The sequence below is a fragment of the Acartia tonsa genome, chromosome 8 (assembly GCF_053477335.1).
Source record: "Acartia tonsa isolate MP-2025a chromosome 8, ASM5347733v1, whole genome shotgun sequence".
NCBI classification, from domain to species: domain Eukaryota; kingdom Metazoa; phylum Arthropoda; class Copepoda; order Calanoida; family Acartiidae; genus Acartia; species Acartia tonsa.
Window position 1 is genome coordinate 47,390,237 of NC_137267.1, and position 18,312 is coordinate 47,408,548.

Sequence of the window (18,312 nt, forward strand, 5' to 3'; positions counted from 1 at the left end):
TTTTTATAAACTTTAATTGTTTTATTACTGACGGTGTCCACACTTTTCAACCAATAATTTTAATCTACATAAGGGGTAATTTTGTCTATCATCTTAAATTTTTACATCAATTTATCGTCTTGTTATGAAAAATATTTTTTTTATAAAAGAAAGGTGTTTTTTTATAATGAAATTATGAAAATAATTATAAGCAGCAGAAACAAATAATTGGAAGATATTTGATATACTATTAACATTATAAAGATCACAATATACGCAGGGATATAAAGGGATAAGACAATCGCCGATAAATTTGTATATATCCCCAACGATGAAACGTAAAATTACCCCTTATTTAGATATCAATTAGAGTTTGAAAGGTTTCGACACACAACTTCTTGAACCAACCAATCAAAATTCAATAAAAGTCCTTAAACTTGTAAAACCTACGAATAATAAAACTTTTAGTACTAGCGTAATAAACAGCCCAATGTCCTCACTCCCTGCAATATATTACCCCCTTCCCCCCCCAGAGCGCATATAGAGCACTGAGCTGGTTCTTTAAATCGTTTATAGGTGCGCTGAACTGGGGCGATTCATTTCAGCGCACCATCAGATTATTAATACCAATCTTTAAATCGAAATGGCATGGGGCGAATCGGCGCGGACAGTGACGTGGTACCAGCGCGCCAATGGTACTCAGCTAGTACCATTGGCGCGCCAATGCGGGGTGATTTATTTAATAAATATTTTTTTTTTAATTACTTTAATATTTTATTGCAAAACTATCGTGAAAACATTTTTATAGTTATTGTTTTATATAAAATACCATACTGACACGGCTTAAGTAATAAAGTTGTACTGGCGTGGATCGATATTTTATTGAGTGTCGCCAGCGATGTAGCAACACCACGCTAAAACCTTAAAAAATCAATGTTTTATAGCAGTAGCTGTGGCGCACCTCCGGTTCACCTTCGAATCGCCCCGATTTAGCGCACCTCTAAAACGAGTTAAAGATCCAGCTCTGGACCACTCCAACTCTTAACTTTCTTTAAAGGTTTCTCCTATTCCTAACTCACTCAGTTGGGCTTTAACCCTTTAGGGCTACCCCAACCTGAAGTAATTGTTATATTTATATCGAAGAAAAGTTACCTCCTACCTTATCTTAAGTTAATTTCAAAACTAAAATTGGTATAAGCATGTCAATCGACATAAAATTGTTGGAGACCGCCTATTTTGTCCCTTTTTTGTATCTCTTTTGAAAAGTGCGACACCCTGTGACGTCAATGAAATAGGAAGAGTTGATCGTAATAAAATTAACAACTTTTTTTAAAATAACTATTTTTAATGCTTAAAAAAAATATTAAAAATCTTAAAAACAATACATAATTTCTATAAAACGTATTTGCTTCTTTTTTTTGTAACAAAATTAGTTTTTTTGCTACTTTTTAAATAAATTCAATCTTCAATGTTCATCACATCAGCTGATTTCTATTTTTTATTATTGTTTTGATTGTTATTAGAGGCGTGTTATAATTTTCATAACAATTTTAAAATTTGTTGAAAATATTAAAATTATAGAAATATAGAATAAAATATAGAAAGTGATGGTACTTTATAATCATTAATAGGTCCGTTATAAACATTTATTGTTACTTAATGCATACAAAATATAATTAAAGGAATAATATTGCCAGCTTTAAATTATTATAAGAGCTAATTTAGTACAAACCAAAACTGAAGAAAACTTTTAAAAATACCATTTGTATTGCATCTAGACAACAAATGATGCTCAGTTTAGGTTATGTTTGATTAAGTAGATGTAAGAGAAGGGTTTATTTATTCATCTTTAAATTATACTTTTGACAGTAATTGTCGGTTTTTATGGATGGGGTCGAATGGGGTACGGACGGAGGGGGGAATGAGCGGCGAAGGGGTCATCGGGGGGGGGGGGGGGGGAGGGAAGACTCAGCATTAGAACTTTATATTATTTGATGAAATTTATTTTAATTGATGACGTTGGGGCCAGCTTCTTTGGCAAGGACCCAGGCCAGCTAGGCTATCCTATCCCTTGATCATATATGTAAAGTTGTGGAGGACCCAAAAGATTCCATCTGAAAAGGGAAAGTCTCTCATCCTAGGCACTGTGTAGAATTTGGGGGGGCCCCAGCGACACGGAAGCTGGAATCGCCAGAAGGGGGAGAGAGGTACTCTCTCCAGTGTACCAGGGAAGGTCAAATGGTTGTAGCAGAAGAAATTCTATGGTTTCTTGGATATCTTGAAACCGGTTTATGATAATAACAATAATAAAATGGAAATCTCATAATTCGCTCTTTTTTTAAGTTCAACTACAAATCCTAGCGATTTTAAAAGACTAAAAATGATTAAAAGATTTTAGAATAAAATAAGCATAATATTTGAATTGTAAACCTAGATATTTAATTACATCCAAGAAAAGCCACAAGGCAAATAAATTAAAGAGTAACTGCACTGTTGATCAACAACTTTTGGGCTGGAAATCCATAGTTTGAAAATTATAGGACAACTCTAACATGCTTAAATTAATCAATTTATCGCCTCATATTATAGACAGCTTTCCACGGTTATTTAGAATGAAAACATATACAAATAAAACCAGTTTTGTGGGCCCTGAGGTGTCTAAGGCCCGTGGTAAAAAAATTAGCATTAATTTTATGATTTTTATTTTAATAATTGTGGAAATTTGACTGTAATACCAAGTTAAACATTATTTTTCAGTATTGCATAGAGCCGGTTCTAATCCAGCGGATATAAATCGGTTTGGAAGCCATACTGGAATAGGTATTTATCGCATTGTATTATAGACAGCTTTCCACAGTTATTTAGAATAAAAAAATATACAAATGAAACCAGTTTTGTTTGCCCTGAGGTGCCTGAGACCAATGCTAAAAAATTAAACATTATTTTATGATTTCTATTTTAATAATTGGAAATTTGACTGTAAAACAAAGCTAAACATGATTTTTCAGTATTGCTTAGAGCCAGTTCTAATCCATCTTATATAAATCGGTTTGAAGCTATACTGGAATATATATTTATCGCATTGTATTATAGACAGCTTTCCACAGTTATTTATATTGAAAAAATATACAAATAAAACCATTTTTGTGGGCCCTGATGTGCCTAAGGCCTGTGGTAAAAAATTAACATTAATTTTATGATTTTTATTTTAATAATTGTGGAAATTTGACTGTAATACGAAGATAAACATGATTTTTCAGTATTGCTTAGAGCCAGTTCTAATCCATCGGATATAAATCAGTTTGAAGCCATACTGGACTAGTTATTTATTGCATTGTATTATAGACAGCTGTCTGCGGATACTAAAATGGAAAATTATAAGATTAAAACCAGTTTTGTGATAAAGGCCTGTGATATAAAAACTGACATATTATTTATGATTTTTATTTTAGTAATTGTGGGAAAATGTGGAAATTTGACTGTAATATGAAGCTAAACATGATTTTTCAGTATGGCTTAGAACCGGTTCTTATTCAACGGATATAAATTGGTTTGGAAGTCATACTGGAATAGTTATTTATTGCATTGTATTATAGAAAGCTGTCCACGGATATTAAAATGGAAAATTAAACTGTTTTTAAACTATTTTTGAAAGGTATATAAAAAACATACTGTGACACCTGTAGAATCATACTGCAAAGCCAAAAATAAGAACAATTGCCCACGTCGATTTTTATTAGGATTTTAAAGTTTATTTTTTACTATGGATTCAATAAATTTTACTGAATCATGATGTTTCTTTCCTTTGTGGGTAAAATACTCAGCTTTTAGAGTGTCTTGCGTCATAAATATTGTATGCTAGTATACAGTAAAGTTACATGTTTTGATTTTATCAATCAAAACTAATTAAAAATTAATTCTTTATAATATATCAATGAATTAACATAAAAATGTTTCATGTCTATAAACAAGTCCTAAAAATTTAAGTATGTCCTTAAACAGTATTATCTATTTATGCAGTTTTGCAACAAATTTACTTACAATATTGTTTGTACTGATGCATTAATATTCTGCTAATTCAGTTCTGACAATCTACAAGTGTTAATGTTCGTTTGTCCTTCCATTTCAGAGCTTCGCTTTTATGGATGTTGTCATCCTTGTTTAATTTTATTTAAAAGGGGGCCATTTATAAGTTTATTTTATTATATCCATTTGTTTTATCTGATACTTTCCAAAATATGTTTTATTAAGACTTTATCAATAAAAAGTAAATTTTTTGTAACTAGACCAAATATAATTAAGAATTAGAACCATAAATCTAAATACAAAACTAAAAATATCCTTGAGACATTCTATTCTGCAACCTTTTTTATTCATAAACATTTTTAATCAAGTTAATTTGTTTATACCTAGTGTATATAACTGTGTAGGTACGTCGTATACAAGCACTTTAAATTTTAAACTGACAAATTTTTTAGATTTTAAAAAGTTAATCTAATGGATTTTATTTTTATTTATTATTTTGTTGTAATTAAATCAGGGTAGCCCCTTTCGTGACAACACCCCTTAAGGGGAGTTTCTTTGTATTTTCACAGTAGCTTTTCTCCTATTTCTAGCCCCAAGCAATTTTGAAAATACGACGAATCGCCACTTAAGGGGCGTTGCCATGAATGGGACTATACCCATAAATCATTTTTAATTCAATTGTTTTATATTTATATATGTATTATTTAAGTAGAATTTGTTGTTATTTTAATAATTTTTAATACAATTGTTTTAACTGATTCTTGTTTATTATTTATTACGATTTAGAAACCATAGAATCCGTACGTCCATTTATAATATGCTGATACACATATAGTAATCTGCGCTAATATCCAATAAAAAGTAGTAAGCTTTGTTCATATATAGCTTAAGAATTTGGTTACCGATCCGATTAAGTTCTACATTTTAGGGAAGATGCATAAAGGTTCTAAAATCCTTTTAGACCGTTTTCATCATTAAAATCTGAAGATGGTTTTATGCTATTTTTCTACGCTAAATTCTAAAACTAATATTCTTTAGTAAATGAATTGCTACCAAGTTCTTTATCTTGATAATCAGAGGCTTTTAGTAAAGTAGCGTTTGGGGGATGGTGCATTTTAAATTAAAATTAATTAAAAAATGAAAAAAATTCCAATAAAAGTTGCACTATCAGAAATACTCGTTTTATCTGGAATTATCTGGTTTTTCAACCTTACAGTGTCACAACTATAAAATTGAATTAATTGCCCATTGTCCCCTCCCTTCCTCCCTGCCTAAGGCCTGTGCTAAAAAAAACTGACATTATTCTTTAGGATTTTTATTTTAGTAATCGTGGGAAATGTCTGTAATACAATGCTATACATGACTTTTTCAGTATGGCTTAGAACAGGTTCTTATCCAGCGGATATAAATTGGTTTGGAAGCCATACTGGAATAGTTATTTATCACATCGTATTATAGACAGCTGTCCGCAGATATTAAAATAAAAATACAAGAGTTAAAAACTTAAAAACGAAGTGAAAAACGTTATTCTATATCCATTATATTTATCGGTTGCAAAGCTGTACTGAAAAAATAAAAGATCCCTCATTCATTGAAATATTTACAAGGTAGAACATGTTGTATAGTTAGGTTGCTAATATGGACCTCATTTATTTGTAAGTGGTAAGGGGTTGGGGGCAGACCCACAGGGCAGGATTTATGCTAGTTTTCATTTAGTAGGTTTAAATTTCGGATCAATTATTTTTTTCCTGTAACAAAATTTACATTAACTTTTCGTGCAAAAATAAACCACTAAAAATAAAGAAAGGAGTCTGAAATTTTTTGTGTAGATTCTTTAGACAAATGAGAATCGCAGTTCTTTTATGCTTCATGATCCATTTTTATGTTTAAATCCCTTTAATTATGCAAACTTTGTCCGTAGGTACTACATTTAAAAAAGTCTTTTTTTTATACTATTAAATAAAAAATGTTGATTGTCTTTCAGTGTCGTTAATTCGTTGGCCTTTCAATGTAGATCGATGACATTTTAAACATAGCTAGTTAAAGTAATTGGTAGTCTCTAAATAAAATTTCATTAATATCACATGAATACAAATAAACTTATTACAATCATAAAAAACGACACTAAAAACCATAAACCCCAAATGAATATAAAAAAATATTTTTAAAATAAATTATTTAAGACTGTTCACGTTATCATCAGCTAAGGGGTTAATATGAGCCCACTTATTGAAACCATTTTTAAGATTTTTCATGAAAGCAAAAGTGTTCCCCATTTTCGGGCCATAAAGGGGGAGAGGGAAATGGTCACAAACCGGTTTCAAGATATCCAAGAATCCATAGAATTTCTTTATACACAACCGGTCAAATAAGCAGAGGGTCGGGGGAGGGGGTAAGTGGAAGCCTCTTCCTCTATTGGCCGGTTAGACTTGAGCAATACATTTCATTCAAAAATAAAGGGTGGAGCATCGCATGAGAGGGGATGACTTTTCCTCCTGGTTGAAAGGATGAAAGGGAAGGGGGATTCCCATTACATGCCTGATGTACAGAGTTAGGCACCTGACTGGCTTGAATTTAAACATAAGTCTTTAATAAGACCAAACAAGAGTTGGATTAAAAAATTTTTAAAAAATGTGAATTTGTTGTGCTAGTGGTAAAAAATCTGAATTTAAAATTTTTTTACACAATGTTAAAATACTTATTATCTTAAAGTAATATTTTTAGTAAGTTGAAGGATAGAATAAGGTATTTTGTAATGAGAATATTCACATTAAGCCAAATTATGTCAAAATTTAACCCCCCCCCCCCCCCCTTTGGTTTGCTAAAATCAGGCATTCCCGGAACTTCCTTTGGGGTGTTTTTTTCTGACCATGGTCCCGTTTTAGCGTTTTAGCGGTCTTGGGCATATGATATCTTAATTGATTCAGATATTTTATAACCGGTTTATGCCCATTTCCCTTTTCCCCTTAATGGGCTGAAAATTGGGAACACTTTTGGTTTCTTTAAAAATCTTAAAAATGGTTGGAAGTCGTAAAGTGTATTTAGGCAGGAACAACAGTATCAGCATAAAATATTTTATTTCAGAACTTAGAACTATGGGTAAAAATTCATGGACAAACAAATTAAAGGAGTTGAAAAGAAGAGAGGAAGAAGGAAACTTACTCTTTATGGTATGTTAGGATTAAAGGAGGGGGGGGGGGGGTGGGTTAATGCAACCATCTCGTAATCAATGATTGAATAACACTTAGAATTCGAATTTTGATCTTAAATTTTGCATGAATAATCCTTGGTAGGTCTATTTTCCCTAATTCGAACAAAAAGAACACATATTACTTTTTTTTGGCTCAAAAATCTTATTTAAGTTCTAGCCGGTTGCTGTTGGTACTAGAAACTTAAAAAATGGCTATTGCTATCATTTTACATGAATTAAACAAAAAAATATGTTTTTAAAAGTTGATTCCTACGTAATTAATGATGAATTTGCCCTGAAAATAGGCAAAACGCGGGTAAATGGCTGAGCCGCCAGCCGTTACTTTTCCAACTTTTTGTTCGATTTAGGGAAAATAGACCTACCAAGGATTACCCATGAAAAATTTCAGTTCAATTTAATCACTGATTACGAGATGGTTGCATTAAACCCCCCCCCCCCCCTTAAACTTTTTAAAAATCTTCCAAGATAATAGCCTTAACTTATGTTCAAACATATTAATAATTTTAAAATAATACTTATGAACAGTGACATGCTAACTGATTGAGTGAGGATCACTGTTTTGGCTGCATTTCACCATATCATTAATGTTAATTACCTATCTAGGACCGCGGACGGCAGTCTGGCAGCAGTTCTCATGACCAGCAGCCGTCGACCAGTCCCAGAGATTCCACTGGACCTCCCCCTAATCAGCATGACAGGAATGGGTTTTCATACATTTGATTTAATGATTCAACAATAATCTGTGAATTATGATTTCTTCAAATGTACCAAATTCTGTGTTTTAAAAATACCTATTGCTAACCCCTGCGGGGCAAATAGATTCAGTGCCCTAAAGAATTAGAAAAAAATTATTCGCCCCCTTCCCTTGCTTTCAATTTATTTCATACACAATAGTATGGGAGTATTTGAAGTAAACATTAAACAAGGCACTTTGAGATAAAAATTAAGCGACGTTTCTTTAATTATAGATAGGTATGATTTACACAAAATTTCTCATGAAATAAAAATGTTTGAAAATCACAAATGAATACAGGAACAGTCCCCGTAATAGCATGGCTACCAGCCCGCCCCCAGAAATGGGAGGACCCCCCACGGATGGCGGAATAATGAGTGGAGCCAACACCCCAAAACCACCTTCTACCCCTAACCAGGTAAAAAATCTCAATATGAAAATGTAAATCAAAACTACAGAGTAAAACACTAGAGGGGGAAGGGGTTAGATAACTGTTATGTGCCGACCTTCAATTGGGTCTTTAAAAATCAACCTATATTGTCGGGAATATTAACACAGCCAAGTAACAGAAAAAATAATTTGCTAGCAGACAAAAAGGTTCTTGGAAAAGGGGGGCAGGTAGTTATCTGTATACAATATACATCTATACTTATTATAATACTAATTAAAATAACTCTTCTATTATGTATAAAAAAATCTTAAAATTTTAATATTAATTTAGAATAAGGTATAAGAAAAGTATCTTAATGAGTTTTAAAGGTGAAATGCTTTTTAGCTCCTCACAAAAGCATTTTTAAGAAACTGCAATTTGTCATTTTTTCACATTTCTTGACTGTGATGCATTTGCAGTAAAAGAATCTTCTTTAATAACGTAGGTTATAGTAAAAAGAAAAAAAACTCCTTCTTATTTGACAAAAAAATCTCTAAAGACAAAAAAGTTATTGAAGTTTGATTTTTTTTTATTAAAGCATTTAATTACAAATTATGGATAAATTATGAAGTTATATCTTAACCTGTCAATCAAATTAAAGGATTATAGGAATTAATAAGGGGTGGGAATTTACGAACATGAGCAATTTTTTAGGTCATGTTTTTTAAGTATACAAAAAGAAAAACTGAATATTTGTTTTCAGTGAGAAAAGGGGGAAGGCGGATGTGCCACTTTTTGAAACCAAAACTAAAAGTCATCAAAGGAACTCAACTAAAAAAAGAGTTACAGGTCTGAGATTTTGCATGGCAGTTGCTTTATAGGGGTACAATATGGAACTGTGAAGAAACGGCGGCGCAACCGCCGAAAACCGCCGTTTCCCGCCAATTTTTTTTTTGCAATTTCTCGGCGGTTTTCGGCGGTTGCGCCGCCGTTTCTTCACTGTTCCATATTGTAACCCTATAAAGCAACTGCCATGCAAAATCTCAGACCTGTAACTCTTTTTTTAGTTGAGTTCCTTTGACTTTTAGTTTTGGTTTCAAAAAGTTGCACATCCGCCTCCCCCCAGTATTATAATTAAAACGTTTGCGGTCAATTAATGACGTATATAATTCAAATTACTTATGACAATTATCTTTATAATAATATATTATTAATCTTTTGAAATATACAAGTCTGAATTCCTTCTTAGATTTAAAGATTTGAAACTAATTGCCAGTAAAGTATTTTAAATGGGTTATTTAGGGACATAAAAGTATTTATGATGTTAAATACATATTTTAGAATAATAATACTGCTTTAATAACTTTATATAGGTAGTTTAGTCTTGCTTAAATAGTTTGTGATAATAATCTTCACTTTGCAAGAACACATATTTTTCACCTAGGATTTGGACACTGGAGTTCTGGGACAGGGAGGGCATGATACATCAGACCTTGATGTTCTAAATGAAGATATTTTTGAGAGTGCTGATGTGACGCCCCGCCATGTGCCTATGTACAGCAGCCTTCCCTCGCCTGGTGGCCCAATGCTTAACCAACCCATGGGCCTCCCCTCCTTGCATAGATCCAGCAGCAGTCAACCTGGCTGTTCTCCCCACCCAAGCATGCATGCGTCACCAGCTCCTGTGCCTCAATCCCCGCACCAAATGCAATCTCCTGCAAGTGTGCCGCCGTCCCCCGCTACCCACCAGTTTGCCACGCCGTCTCCTGCCCAGCCTCCTTCACCGGTGACGTATCTTCCTATGAAATCACCAGCCGCCTTCCCGCCGCCGCCGTCTCCAGTCAGCAACATGACACCCCAGCCATCTCCTGCCAACTTGCTTCCACCTCAATCCCCAGCCAGTAGTATACCACCTTCATCACCTCTAAACAAGCACTACTCTGTAAAATCTCCTGGAAGCGTGAGTGCCCCAAAATCTCCACGTGGCGGAAGTGTTCCCCATTCTGTGTTATCCCCTCAGTCTGTATCCCTGCCCCAAAACTCTGTTATACTTGCACCTTCAGGGCCGGGTGGTGGAGCTACTGTCCTGCCACCTGGCGCCTCTTTTGTACCTAGAAATGTAATTTCTGGAATGCAACCACTGCAATTTAGTTCTAGCGGCACTTTAGTTAATAGTGGGGGTCAGGTTTTTCAAATTCAACTACAACCTAATACTGGTGTAGGGCAAGCAATAGTTACCAATACCACTGCAGCTAAATATCATCCTCCACAAAGCACGTCACCTGTTAATTCTCAGACGGTTGGTGTGTCCGGAATCAGCCCCCAGGACAGGACAAGACTTACCAGTACCTTAAACTCGATGGTTACCACACAAAACCAGGCGCCTGTAACAAATGTATCTGCGGTCAAACTCAGCATTCCATAATTATTAATTCCAATGGTGTGCTCAGTAGTGTCCAGCCTGGAGGCACTCCAATTATAATGGGACAAATGGTGGCTCAGTCTGGAGGTGGGACAGCTGGCACTCCCATGATAATTCAACAGCAGGGTGGTGGTGGCCCTATGTTGTTGTTACGACCCAATGCTCCCTTACAAACAACGCCTACTTTAGTGCCAATAGCAGCTCAACCCGGCCAGTTTATTGTTCAACAAGGTGGCCAGCAAAAAGATATTGAGGAGGTTCCGCCGCCGCAAGTGATAACGTCACAGCCACCACCAACAACCACAGCTGCTCAGAAAACTTTCGATTTAGGTAATATTTTTTTTAAATTTTACAACATTTTTGGGATTAAAATCAGTGAGAGAGGGGACAATAGGCTGTTTAGTACACTTGTCCCCATAGTTATATAATAACGTTTTCTTATTCATTGGCGAAACAACTTTGGGGACCTAAGTAAATTTTGATTGGTTGGTTAACTAAGTTGAGTGTTCAGCCACTAACTTTAATCTAAAGAAAGGGTAACGTTGTGAATAATCATTGGGGATGAACATCAATTTATCGGCCATTGTCATTATCCCTTTAGATACCTGGATTTAAAAAAAAAGACTTCTATCTTATTTATATCTTCAACTTCAAATATTAGATAATTTGTGGTTCTTTAACAAATCTAAAAGATGGGGTAGGATTTGTCTTTTAAGTTTATTTACAAACATGTATTTTTGTTTCTAGTGAATTTTTTGAACAAATCAAATGATTAAGTTGTAAAAAAATTCCTTATTTAATAATTAAGGTTTGCTCTAAATCTACTGGACTAGGTATATTTTATTTTGTTTAGGTGCATTGATGAAGGATGCTGGACTGGACATTGACGACTTTGATTCATTTAGCATGGATCAAGGCTCAGGCGGGGGCTCCCAAATGGATCTGGGATTCAGCACCTCCCACACTATAAGCCAATCAGATGATTCTAACTTGCCAATTTTTTCACAGAGTAACTCATATGATATGATTCAACAGGATAATAGTATGAACAGCCAACAAATTGTTACAAGCTCAAACAGTCAACTGCAGTTTAGTCAACAGCAGCCCATGCAAATGTCAACCCAAAATTCTGGCCAAATTATTAGTATTGGACATGATAGTAGTTTTCTTGCGTCAGGTCAGCAACAAAGTCACCAGCAACAACAATCGGGTCAACTTCTTGGCAACCAGTCAATACAAATTATCGCTGACAATGGAAGTCAAATGTTGACAACAAACACCACCGGCCTGGCATACAGCATGCAGGCGGGTGCATTTATTCAGGGTGGATCTCAAATTTCAAGCATACCTGTTTCTTTACCAGAACTTGGCGGCCAGATTGTCAGCCAAGCATCCTCAGTACAAAGTAACCTGTTACACCATGACAGCCAAATGACCAATGTTAACGCTATGATGACAAGTGGTGGTCAACATGTTGTGGTCACCTCGTCAACTGGTCCCCCCACTCACCAAATGATCTCCCAGCAGCTAGGCATTACTCTCACAGCTAACAATGGGCCGCAGGGTATTACCCTAACGCCAAGCGGTGGACAGCTTATCCAGGGAAGTGGTGGTATAGCAACTGCTACTTTGTCAACTTCTGCATTTCCGCCAGGCTCTTCGTTTCAACTAATGAGGGTAAGTGTACCTAGTTTTTTCATTTTTTTGTTATTTCTTAAAAAGAGGGGAGGCGGATGTGTCACTTTTTGAAACCAAAACTAAAAGTTAAAGGAACTCAACTAAAAAAAAAAAGAGTTACAGGTCTGAGATTTTGCATGGCAGTTGCTTTGATAGGGTTACAATATAAAACAGTGAAGAAACGGCGACGCAACCGCCGAAAACCGCCGAGAAATTGCAAAAAAAAAATTCGGCGGGAAACGGCGGTTTTCGGCGGTTGCGCCGCCGTTTCTTCACAGTTCCATATTGTACCCCTATAAAGCAACTGCCATGCAAAATCTCAGACCTGTAACTCTTTTTTTTAGTTGAGTTCCTTTGTTGACTTTTAGTTTTGGTTTCAAAAAGTGGCACATCCGCCTCCCCCCTTTTAAATGAAATTTTTAGTGTAATTGGTAGAAAATTGTATTGGCCTCGTTAATATGTTGTTTTCAAGTAAATAAATTTTTAAAAACAAACCTTAAGGCACAAAATTCTACCAGAAAAAAGCCTCATACGCATCTTTTGAAATATTTATGCTTTAAAATGCGCCGTTATTTTCAGAGATATTAAAAAACACCTGTAACAATTTCGATGCATATTTTTATAGAGAATATTGACATATAATTATTTTTTTTGTACTCCTAATGGTTGTTTCCCAAATTTGGAAAACGCAGTTTATATTGAAACGCCCTGTATATAAATATATTATTCTATATTGTGAAACAAAGCACTTTTGTCTTATCCCTTCAGATCCCTGCGTCTAACTAACTCTGTATCTAGGCTGGTGGTCAGCCAGGCATACCGCCACACGTGGTCGTGTCCATGGCCAACATGGTAATGACATCCATGAGGTCAGGTCACCAGCAGCCCAGGCCGATGCGACCAAACAGCAATGATGGCGGTATCCAACAGACCATCAGAGCCGATGTAAGTTTAAATAAATAGATTCAACAACACCCGCAGAAAATGCCTCTAGTTTACCTATAGTACAACAACAAACAGGTTATTTTTTACTTCCTAAATTTTAAATATCAGTCATATGAAATCAAGCTTTACACATAGCGTTATTAATAGATTAAAGGTTTTTAAAGAAATTTTGAGGGCTTGGCTCATCGTGCTGCTGACAAGTAAACAACATTTTACCATTAGAATCTCCCCCCCCCCCCATACGTTATAGACACTAGTTTAACAAGTAGTTGCCGAATGGTAATAGAAATATGTTCAAGTAGTTTCCCTGTCAACTAACGCACGACTAACCTGTAATTAAGGTAGTTAGTTTTTTTTTGTCTGAAGCTAAAGATCTTGTTAATTGCTGGTCCTAATTTGATGTAATTTAAGTGGATATCTTAGAGTGGTTTTAAGCTATTTCCCTTACCTTCTTCTAGAAACTAGGGGCGACGTATAAAATAAGGTTGCATTTTATTATTATTAACTAAGTTGTATTTATATGATCAGGTCTTGCAGTACCTGTATGAACCCAACCAAATTTTAAAATTTTCTTGCGAATTTGAATTTTAGGCGAATCTCAATGGTCCACTCTCGGTGATTCCCAGGAAATTTGGGGTACAAACGAAGAGACTCCATTGTGGGACAGTAATCCTGACACATGGGACCATGACAGTGCTACTAGACTGGCACAAAAATTATTACAGGTTTATATATTTTATTTTTATAAGGTAAATTAAGTGTAAACTAGTGTTAAGGAAATATCCCCTTTATATTAATAAATATGTAATAGTTCTATGAAAAGTGTGCGGTTTATTTAGCCACTTAAATACCTATTCTAATATTTATTTTGGGGTTTCCGTTCAGTTAACTTATGTTACTTTTTAGGTTCAGCATATGGATACAGCTAGTTACGCCAGTGGAGTTGATAATGAATCTAAAGATGTAAGTTTAATTAACGAAGCTTTCAATAAAATCTTTGTTTATTCCTAATTTATTACTTTGCCACCACAAGAAACTTATGTATTTTAAAATCCGTCGTTTAGCTGGTCTAAAATTGTTATTTTAATTTAGGGAAGTCAAATGATCTCACAGGATGGAAAGCCTGGCCAGATTATATCCCCAAATCCCAGGTATAGACACAATTTATTAATCATTATAAGGGGGGGGGGGCGGATGTGCCACATTTTGAAACCAAAACTAAAAGTCAAAGGAACTCAAATAAAAAAAAGAGTTACAGGTCTGAGATTTTGCATGGCAGTTGCTTTATAAGGTTACAATATGGAACAGTGAAGAAACGGCGGCGCAACCGCCGAAAAATTCGGCGGGAAACGGCGGTTTTTGGCGGTTGCGCCGCCGTTTCTTCACAGTTCCATATTGTACCCCTATAAAGCAACTGCCATGCAAAATCTCAGACCTGTAACTCTTTTTTTAGTTGAGTTCCTTTGTTGACTTTTAGTTTTGGTTTCAAAAAGTGGCACATCCGCCCCCCCCCCCCCTTTGTATTACTTCCATAGGTAGTATTTCGAGATTATTTTTATTCACTTTTACATATTTTTTGTCTTTAAGGTTTAAGACAGAGTTTTGTCGCAACTTTAGAGAGAAGGGTGAATGCATTTATGGAAATCAGTGCCAGTTCGCTCATGGCAAAGCAAAATTAAGGGTAAGATATTAAATAAAAATTTTAAATATCCAATATCGAAAGGGCTAAAAAAGAAGTTTAAATCCGGTTTAAAACAGTTAAGTTTTTTATTTTAGTATCCGCAGAAAGCTGTATAAAATACGTAAATTACTTTCAGCATGATATGATCCGCCACAACAAGTACAAGACAAAGCTGTGCCAGAAATATTGGATCAAGGGATGGTGTGCTTATGGCACAAGGTACTTTCCATGTTTATGCAACCTGTCTATTAGTTTAATAAGTCAAGAGGGGGTCATTGGACTGTTATAATTTTTACACTAGTCTCCTAAAAATTTTTTATTAAGTTTTCTTATTGGTTAGTTTTGGAGTAACATTTACTTAAATTTTGATTAGGTAGTTTGTTCATAAAGATTAATGTCAAAATGTTTGAAACAATAATTGTTACCTACAGAACGGTAGTCATTGGGGATGTACATCAATTTATCATTCATTGTCTTATCCCTTTAGATCCCTGATTATTAGTACAGGGATTTACCTTTATTACATCAAACATAATCTTAACTTTTACAGAATTTATCCAAAGGATTCATTATTCAAAGAGTTAAAAAATTTAAAATTATGTATTTTGTTTGAAATCTCACAAACTTTAATTGTTCAGATGCAACTTCATTCACCAGGAAGAGGAGCAACACATTGCAGAGAAGACAAGAGTTGGAGAACATCAATCTGGATTCAGGTGAGTTTTTACACCTTGGTTTAAAGCTATTTTTCCTGTGCGAAAAGAAAATATTATTTCATTATTTCTAACAAAGACTAGTTTTCTATTACTAGACTTAATTATTAACGAATGTTAAAATTTTGAATAAAAATTGTTATTGTTTAGACCTTTGATGCCAACGAAATCTCTGCGGAAATCCAGCGAATCCAGTGCTGATTCTGGTGTTGATGTAAACGATGTTTACAACAGGGCTTTAGGTACGTAAATTTAAATTAAAACACATTTTTTTATATTGTAAAAAGCAGGTATACAATTTGGATATGATAATTGATCTTTGTTCTATTGACTGCCACCCTCCCACCCAAATTTTCTTAGATTAATATTAATATACCTTATTCCTGATTTAAATCTAGTAATATTTTACTACTCGTTAAAGTCCAGCTTAAACACGTTCCGTTAAATTTAGGTCAGTCTGAACCGTACGAGGTGACCTCCATGTTCAACAAGACAATCAACATGCCAGATCTGGACATCATCAACACCAAGAGAATGAAGCTAGACATAAGTAAGCTTAGTTTTGGTCCCAAGATCTATTTGTATAGAGCAATTTCTAGGACGTTAATATTAGGGTTGGGCCGGATATCCGGTTATCCGGCCAAATTACCGGATAACCGGCCAAATTACTAGATACTACAGTAGCAAAAAAAATTTCTTAAGAAATCTTATACAAATTTACATAAAGTTAAACTTGTTCAGAAAAAAAGTTCTTCTAGCTTCAATAATAAGAAAATTATAGCCATTTAAAATTTTTAAAAGCAGAGATTTTTGGTGTAAAGTATTAAAAATTATAGAACCGGATATCCGGCCGGATAGTTTCAATATCCGGTATCCGGCCGGATATTGAAAATGGCCGGATATCCGGCCACACCGGATATCCGGCCACACCGGATATCCGGCCCAACCCTAGTTAATATTATAGGGCATAATTTTTAAGTTAAAAGCGTCTTATTTTAGGACAGAAAAAAATGTCAGGGAAGACAGTTAATAACTTAATTTATTAGTTTGTTGAAACTTCACTGATTAGGACATTTTTAATTTTTATTACTTAAAAAATATTGAATGCATGTATTTTATTTTCATAAATGTACACACACGAATGTTTTGTGCTTCGCCACTGGAGGATGTTGTCACCCTAGTTAATTATTAATGATCAAATATTACTTAAGGTACATACAAGAATGATGTTGTTAATACAAGTTTTCAAAATCTGAATGGCAATCAATGGAATCAAATTAAGGTGAATATTTATTGTTGTGATAAAGAGTTTATCTGTAATGTTTAGTTTCCTTCATTCTTCTTATTTAATATTTGTATAAAATTCAATCTGTTTTTATATAACTAAAGGTTTAAAATCCAGCGAAAATAAGCTCATTATAGTTGTTTTATTTTTAATTAGTCGTTGTCTCCCCATTCATTTTTTAGCAGAGATAATAAAACATAAATGTACAACAAATACTTCTTCCCGAAGGTGAGATTGACTTCGCCACATAATTTTAGGGATAATAAAATTAGATTGGAGATTTTTAGGATTTATTTGATCTTGGGAGGGTAGACGTGACCTTTTATTAATAGTTTAAAACCCTTCAGGGACCTAAAGAGAATATAAACACATACACACTCTTGCACTTTCATACCGAAAATGGCAGACCTTTTATTAGGATTACACTTTACAATCATCTTTATTATACATTGTTGTTTTTAGGTTAAAGATATTGAGAAGGATAGTGATATGTTCAATATGAACCTGGCTACTGAAATGAACAGAAATCTTTATCTCGACGTTGTCAAGGTAAACAAATTGATTTTTCTTGAGTCTGTGATCATCTCATCATAGCTATTATTTACCTATTTCTGTTCATGTGGCTTTGAGCGATTATGTTCTATTAGGTTATTTGGGTGTTACTTCTATACTTTATAGGTTGGGCTGTTTTATTTTCCTTTCAGTCCTCAAAATAGCTTTAAGCCCTATATTGACCAATGGAATTAAAATTCTTTGAAATTTTGAGATCTTTTACTTCAGCCATTCATAACGAATACATATTCCTGTAATGTTAAGTTGAATGGAAAACGCTTTAATTAAAAATATTAAAACGCTACCTTTTTGTTTATTCGTTGAAGTCGCTACTGGAAGTAGCTTGGCTCAAAAAATTTCTATCTGTTCTTTAAATACATTTCCTAGTTTGTTTTTATTTTCCTTCTTGAGATTTTTAAAACTAAAAGGGGGGGGGGGGGCGAAAGTGACACTTTTTGAAACCAAAACTAAAAGTCAACAAAGGAACTCCACTAAAAAAGGAGTTACAGGTCTGAGATTTTGCATGGCAGTTGCTTTATAGGGGTAAAATATGGAACTGTGAAGAAACGGCGGCGCAACCGCCGTTTCCCGCCTAATTTTTTTTGCCTTTTCTCGGCGGTTTTCGGCGGTTGCGACGCCGTTTCTTCACAGTTCCATATTGTACCCCTATAAAGCAACTGCCATGCAAAATGTCAGATCTGTAACTCTTTAATTAGTT

The 18,312-nt window shown here is 34.4% G+C and overlaps 2 protein-coding genes across 3 annotated transcripts; both read left to right on the top strand.

Moving 5' to 3' along the window:
• Nucleotides 1-7,823: 7,823 nt before the first annotated feature.
• LOC145327142 (uncharacterized) lies at nucleotides 7,824-10,744 on the top strand. Its single transcript, XM_080170706.1, has 3 exons — nucleotides 7,824-7,920; nucleotides 8,256-8,367; nucleotides 9,764-10,744. Exons 2-3 carry the CDS (start codon nucleotides 8,269-8,271, stop codon nucleotides 10,742-10,744), a joined length of 1,080 nt encoding a protein of 359 aa, XP_080026832.1. The 5' UTR covers nucleotides 7,824-7,920; nucleotides 8,256-8,268.
• Nucleotides 10,745-10,800: 56 nt separating this feature from the next.
• Nucleotides 10,801-17,976, top strand: LOC145327141 (uncharacterized). 2 transcript variants are annotated; one of them, XM_080170703.1, is made up of 12 exons: nucleotides 10,801-11,071; nucleotides 11,595-12,418; nucleotides 13,217-13,363; nucleotides 14,270-14,326; nucleotides 14,456-14,514; nucleotides 14,951-15,044; nucleotides 15,181-15,263; nucleotides 15,683-15,760; nucleotides 15,908-15,999; nucleotides 16,209-16,307; nucleotides 16,969-17,039; nucleotides 17,505-17,976. In XM_080170703.1, the coding sequence occupies exons 1-12, from the start codon at nucleotides 10,801-10,803 to the stop codon at nucleotides 17,634-17,636; spliced, it is 2,007 nt and encodes a 668-aa protein (XP_080026829.1). In that variant the 3' UTR covers nucleotides 17,637-17,976. The 2 variants fall into 2 exon arrangements, with proteins under 2 accessions (XP_080026829.1, XP_080026830.1); XM_080170704.1 differs by lacking the exon at nucleotides 14,270-14,326.
• The last annotated feature ends 336 nt before the right edge of the window (nucleotides 17,977-18,312 follow it).

What these genes read in the sequence shown, in the direction of transcription:
- LOC145327142 (XM_080170706.1), top strand. Translation starts at nt 8,269, where the DNA reads ATGGCTACCAGCCCGCCCCCAGAAATGGGAGGACCCCCCACGGATGGC. An exon ending in CACCTTCTACCCCTAACCAG is followed by an intron (nt 8,368 to 9,763) that starts GTAAAAAATCTC and finishes TTTTTCACCTAG; the next exon opens with GATTTGGACACTGGAGTTCT.
- LOC145327141 (XM_080170703.1), top strand. Translation starts at nt 10,801, where the DNA reads ATGGGACAAATGGTGGCTCAGTCTGGAGGTGGGACAGCTGGCACTCCC. An exon ending in ATTATATCCCCAAATCCCAG is followed by an intron (nt 14,515 to 14,950) that starts GTATAGACACAA and finishes TTTGTCTTTAAG; the next exon opens with GTTTAAGACAGAGTTTTGTC. An exon ending in TGGTGTGCTTATGGCACAAG is followed by an intron (nt 15,264 to 15,682) that starts GTACTTTCCATG and finishes TTAATTGTTCAG; the next exon opens with ATGCAACTTCATTCACCAGG.